The sequence below is a fragment of the Misgurnus anguillicaudatus genome, chromosome 21, assembly GCF_027580225.2.
Source record: "Misgurnus anguillicaudatus chromosome 21, ASM2758022v2, whole genome shotgun sequence".
Taxonomy (NCBI): domain Eukaryota; kingdom Metazoa; phylum Chordata; class Actinopteri; order Cypriniformes; family Cobitidae; genus Misgurnus; species Misgurnus anguillicaudatus.
Window position 1 is genome coordinate 27,313,343 of NC_073357.2, and position 6,238 is coordinate 27,319,580.

At 41.8% G+C, this 6,238-nt stretch overlaps 1 protein-coding gene across 4 annotated transcripts; it reads right to left on the bottom strand.

Annotated features, from left to right (window-relative positions):
- Positions 1-246: 246 nt before the first annotated feature.
- cmtr2 (cap methyltransferase 2) lies at positions 247-6,238 on the bottom strand. Of its 4 annotated transcripts, none has more exons than XM_055200036.2 (2): positions 6,135-6,238; positions 247-2,900 (listed from the first exon to the last, which is right to left on the bottom strand). In XM_055200036.2, the coding sequence occupies exon 2, from the start codon at positions 2,862-2,864 to the stop codon at positions 633-635; it is 2,232 nt and encodes a 743-aa protein (XP_055056011.2). In that variant the 5' UTR covers positions 2,865-2,900; positions 6,135-6,238; the 3' UTR covers positions 247-632. The 4 variants fall into 4 exon arrangements, with proteins under 4 accessions (XP_055056011.2, XP_055056020.2, XP_055055997.2 ...); XM_055200045.2 differs by having other exon boundaries at positions 6,131-6,238; XM_055200022.2 differs by having other exon boundaries at positions 247-2,873; positions 6,131-6,232.

Genomic DNA, 6,238 nt, shown 5'->3' on the forward strand with positions numbered 1-6,238 from the left:
TCCTGTCACGGTAAGAACACGAGCTTCAATTAATGGCTGAAACCGTACCCCACCACACATAATCACCTGAAAGTGTGCATGCACAGAAAGTGAACCTAGGGATGAGCACGTACAACGGCCTTATGTAAACATATTACCAGAATGATTGACAACTGGGATGACCAATAGTCTTGATGATCCACCCGGAAAAAAAAAATCTTCTGCTATACCTTTAAAAAAAAACATTTCAGGAAATTACTCCAGAAGTCCATTAAAGAAAATGTTTTAATTATTCAGAAAGGACTAAAAGATGTTTCAAGCACTTAGATAATTCTAAGTGTTAAGAAAATATTTACAGAAACATAAATATTAAAAGAAATATTTCAGACACAACTGCACAAGCTGTGTTTTACATAAATATAAGCAATATAATCTCTATAATGTTTGGCATATTCAAAGTCTAAGTAACCTCATTTTCCTAGTATCATTTACAAAAACAATATATCTTAAAATAAGTCTGTTACAAACGTAAATACCCATTGTATCCCCTTATCTGAGTAAATTAAGGCTTGATAATAACTTTATGTGTTTAACTGAAAAAATCCTCCAGAATATATTCCATATATACCACTGGAGGTAATGAACTATGAGCATTAGTCAACCTGCATGAGCACATGCAGATGCTGCCGAATTATAGCAGTGTTAAAAGAGGACAGGAAGCGAGGTAATGACCCTTTGAGAAGCTCCTCCAAAGGTACAAACTGCAGAACCTGTCTGCCCTCTTCAGGTTTTATATTCTTCATCTTCTCCATCATATCCCCAAGAAAATCCAGAAGCTGGGGTAGGGCCAATGGTGGACAAAATCCCACGCACACAAGTGCAGCCGGAGGACAACCGGATGAGCAGTGGAACGTGATGTGACGGAAGCACAGGTGGAGTGTGAATATCAGACCAGCTGTGAATCGTGTTAAGGCCGAACATAATGGAATCACCAGGACTGACCCCTGAGGTTGCTCCTGGAGTGCAGAAAGCATGTTGTTCAGGAGCTTAAGTTGAAAGTCTGGATGTCCATCGTGCAAAGTGGACTCTGGTGCTTCACAGCAGAAGGCTCCTTGCAAAAATTTTGGCTGAAACTTAACGCCCTCCAGTCTTCTGTCACACCACGACTGGCTTTCCAGCACCAAACAAGATGTGACATCAGGAAGGCTGCAAATCTCAGATAAGATGTCTACAGGGGAGTGAACACTGCAGGAGCTGCATGTCGTCAATGCTTTGTCAACAGTATTGAATGCTTTTACCCTTAGGTTCTCCTCTAGGGCTTCATTCAGAAAGTCTAGCAATTCTTGATCACAGAAGGTGGAACTGCACACTTTTGGTAGGGCAGCTCCCTCAAGGACAAACCAGTCTTTCAAATCACATTCATCCAGTGGCCCATTTAACACAATCTCACATTCTTTCGTCCCCACGTGATGATCCATTATGAATGCCCCAAGATTTCCTTGGGCAAGGCGTAACTTCCATCCCTGGAGCTGCATCTCCTTGCGGTGATTGAAAGAGCCCATTTGCTTCTTCTCACTGGGCTTTACCCATTTGGCCACCCCACCACGGCAAACCCAGTTTTTCCTTGGGAGGTACTGAACATTGAAGCGCTTTGTATAAAAATCTGCAGCACATTCCCTGAGCCGGTCCAAACGCCTGCGCTTTTCTACACTCATGTGTGCAAAAAGCCGAATGTTTTCCTGAATTGTATTAACTTGCAATCCATGGAAAAAAGTGCAAATCTCCTCATGTTGACTAAGGAATGAATTTGGAATGCAGTGCTGGGGAAAGATTGCTGCTGTGGTGGCCAAATCTGGACCGTAATTACGGATTAACTTTGACAGCAACGGCCTTATCGATTCTTTGGCCTGATAGTCCAAACATACTACATAAAGTTCGGAATTTCCAGATTTGCTGGTGCCTGGCTTGAAGACGTTCACGGAACGGAAGCAGCACGCCAGAAGGTAAAGCAGACAGACAGATGAGTGTTCAAACAGCGTGAACATCTTCAACACGAATGAGCCTCCAGTCCCTAACAGCAGCAGAGCACAAACTGCTTCACAATATTGTAGAGGAGCAACTGAGCTCTCCTGCTCCCCTGGGTCCTCCTGACAGTCGAAGCTTCCATCTGCTGTAACCAAATCTACACTGTGCATGTTACTAACGAATTTTAACAGTTCTAGCAGATGCTTCTGAAGCATGATGTCCCCGGTGTTGTCAGAACCAAAGAACCACCAAGGCAAAGTGTGTGCAATAAGTCTGTCATCTGTGATAGTGCAACCACGTCCATTGGATTCGTAATATGGATTTAGTGTATTGGCAACCCAGTTCCAATCGCAGTGCAGTCGATTTGTCTTTAGGAAGTGATTCAGTGCTGATATGAAGGCACCAGGAGCTTCACACAGGTGTATGGAGTTCAACTCGCCACTCTTTAATGCATTTTCAGGTAGAAGTTTAAAAGAACCCAAGATCTCATAAAACTTGGCCCAAGCCTGGGTGCATAGTTCTGCATTGGCAGTGGATCGCAGGTGGGCTGTAATGGTGCCTGCTCGGTTGGTGGAACATGTATGCTGGTGCCATATCGAGAGGTCTTTATCACTGAGTTGATTCTTTACATTGTTTAGCGACCGTTTAAGGGCTTGTAAACGCGGGTGACTCACATGGGGCTCACAGAGCACAACGTTTGGGTCAGGCAGGGCCCATTCTCCTCCAGCAGGGGGAACATATGTCTTGACCTTGCTGAAAAGTTGGTGCACCTCTGTAAGTATCTCCTCATTATAAGTTTCAGGGGCATCTGTCTTCTCTGATGATGTTCTTTTTCTCACTCTCCCCCGGCCCCTGTTCATTCTGCAATTCTACGTTGAGGGACATAAATCACAAAACTGTAAAAGACAACAAAGAAAAACATTTATTTCAGGTGCTAATTTGGTAAATAGTACAACTTGGGTTAGAGCTAAAATGTTTCTAGTGATGTCTACTATCAATTTGGTGAATTTTGGAAACTTCCCTTATTAAGGTAATCACAATGTTTAAGCAAAAATATTTATAATTACCATGGATGCTTTTTTTACTGACTAAGGGGCTAATCACACAAAAAGCGCTTTAAACGCTTGGGAAACGCAAGGCGCGACGCACTGCCTTTTTTTTTAAAAGAGCACTGCGACGCGGCTTTTTATATTGCTAGGCAACCACCGAGTCAGCTGTCTTGTCAATCAAATATTGAAGCGTGAGCACTCTTTTGCTGTTAACTGTCATATTAGCAGAAACTTTAAAAAGAGGGCACTTGCTCTGACCTTGTTTGAGGGTGAGAGGTGCACAAACACGCAGGAGAGAGTAAGCGAGTGGAGTCTGGTTCTTCAAAGCAACTGTATTGTTGCATTACATACCAATGGTGACAGTTCAAAATTGAGAGAAAAAAAACTTTTTAGCACTGCTTTTTCTGCTTTCACAAGCCTTGAGATGCACTATTTTATGTTGTCTGCTTAAATATTTAAATTGTCACAGCCAAAAAAACATGTGCAACTGATAAACTTTCGTGACTGTGCCTCACTGGCCTGATCGGGCAAGTGAGAGCTTTGTCAACTGGCCTGAGCATCATTCATGCTAGCCATGGGCCATCATGGTGCGTTCACACCAGCCGCGGTAGAGGCGGCAAAAACGTGCTATTCATGTGTACTTGGACACTTAAACATTTTAAGTTTACTCGCTTCATTTGCGCCAGAAATTCTAGTCATTCAAGACATTCACACGAAAATTTGCATCATGGGGCGACTTCTGCGACGCTGAGACTCTGCTTGCTTCCTGTAATCACGTCACTGCTAAAGCAAGGTCCTGATTGGTTAACGTGGTGCGGAAATCCACCAAAGTTCAAATTTTTCAATTTGTGCATTTCCCGCAGAAACGCTCAATTCACTTTCCGCGCGTACCACGATGCAGGATGCCTATTTGCGTCTTTACATAGACTTAACATGTAAATCACTCGTGCTTGCCGCCTCTATTGCGTCTGGTGTGAACGCCCAGTCAGCTGATCCTTATTGTCGAGCCCTGTAATATCCTTTTAGATTCTAGTACTTGTATTTTGGCACCTACATTTATAATAGGGCTTGGCAAAAAAAAGATTTTTCGATTAATCTTTTTTTTTAACGTGGTCGATTCAAAATCGATTCTCAAAGGCCACAAACTGATTTTTTTCATATTTATTTATTTCCACAAGCATTAAATGTAAGATTAACGTTAATCTAATTACTAGTCTTCTCCACTAAATGTCACCCTCTTTTTTGCCTCACGCGATGTTACCAAGGAGCGAGAGGCGGGCCTGTCATTCATTAATTCAGTTCTTTAAAGCTAGAGGTACTGAAGCATTTTAGGGGCTGTTTACACTTGGTATTAAGATGTGTTTTCATCGATCGGATCACAAGTGGACGAGAGAGACACATTACGTTTACACCTGGTATTTAAATCCGTCTCTTTTGTCCACTTTCGACCGCTTCTGTGCTGAATACTATAAGGGGGTGGTCTGTGAGACGGTGGGCGAGTCTCTCTGCTGTCATTCAAACCCGAGCGGGAGTAATTATGAGTTTATATGGATGCAAACTAATATTATGTCGGAGTGCACTGCTTGATTAGCAAGTAAACATGCTGCACAGTGTTTTGTACATGAGTATGTAAGAGCTTTCTCTGAATTTTCTGCGCAATTGATGAAATAGTATCGCGCAACTTTCACACGCTTTCAAAACGAAACTACGGAGATCAGCCGCTTAGTTTTATCAATGAAAGGCTAATAATAGCGCTGTTCACCGTATGTTCACGCCAGATGTCAAAAAAGACGTAAAACTTGTGTTTTAATACCTCAGATTAGATAAATCGGCGGAGAGAAGGCGGTCGCGTGTGGCTGTTCGAACGCATTCAACCACATGTGCGTTCCGCAACTCCAAAGCGATCCGATCGAAAGTGGTTTCGACTACCTCTGGATGTGGTTGAAAGTGGTCAAAAGTGAACGAGCTCAAAACATTTTGAACACCGTTTACACCTGGCATTAACGTCGTCCACTTGTGATCCGATCGATAAAAACGCATGTTAATGCCAAGTACAAACAGCCTCTTAGATTTTGCAAGCAAGACGACGATGATAGTGTTGTGGCTTTTAATTTCTTTTTATTAATTACCCACTTGTAAACTTCTGTTCACTGTTCTTTTATATAAATATAGTATTTGTATTAAATCTATATTCATTGAGTTGAATCGAGAATCGAGTTTAAAAATCGACCCGAGAATCGGAATTGAATCGATTTGACAGGTTGTGAATCGAAATCGAATCGATCTGGAACATCTGAATCGATACCCAGCCCTAATTGATTAGGCTCCATTTATTTACTCCTAATCCCATGATGCAAATTCTAGAAATGTATTTACTTAGTGGTCAAAAAACAATTGTGAGTCACTTTGCATAGATTTCTTTGGATGAGTTGACATTGAATGATGCACTTGCATTAACATGACTGTCTGGCTCAGTTAACATGCAGACCAGTGTCTTATTTAGATAATAAAATGCAACCCTGCAGGCAAATGGACAGCGTACACATTTTATGTTCTGTCCCAGTGACTTAAGATTCACTGAATATTGATGGTGTTTCTACCCTACTACGCAAGGAATAACGTATCTCCTGCAATCTAAAAACAACTAGCTCTTCGTGATATAGAAACATAGAGAAAAGAGGTGTAAAACTGTTAAAATTCGACTGTATGTTTACAGTTTAAAGGGCTCACTTTTTTTCGTGCAGTGGCTACTGCTTTAGCGTAGCACACAAGCTAACGCGGTTACAAAACGCCGTAGAAAAGGTATGATTTTATATACTTCAAGCAGTAATTAGGTTTCTTATGTTAAACATTTTCCACTATCACCTGAATCACTGAATACAAGCGACTTAAAGTGAGGACAGACGTTGCTTTAGGAGAGTTGAGACTTTGGAAAGACGTTAGCAGTAAAATACGATATGTCGTAGCGGCCTGCTAAATTTACCCACAGTAGCAAAAAACGAACGGCACAATATAATTTTTCGACTTCGCTTAAACGTTTTCATGATATTAACACAATGTGGTCTGTTTGTGCTTACCGACCTCAGGAAACTTTTCCTGGTCCTGCATGCATAGCTGAGTGTAGTCCAGCTTATGTTGTGCTGAAGGGAGGAGGTGTGCAGCATTAACCCTTAAATGCACACGTG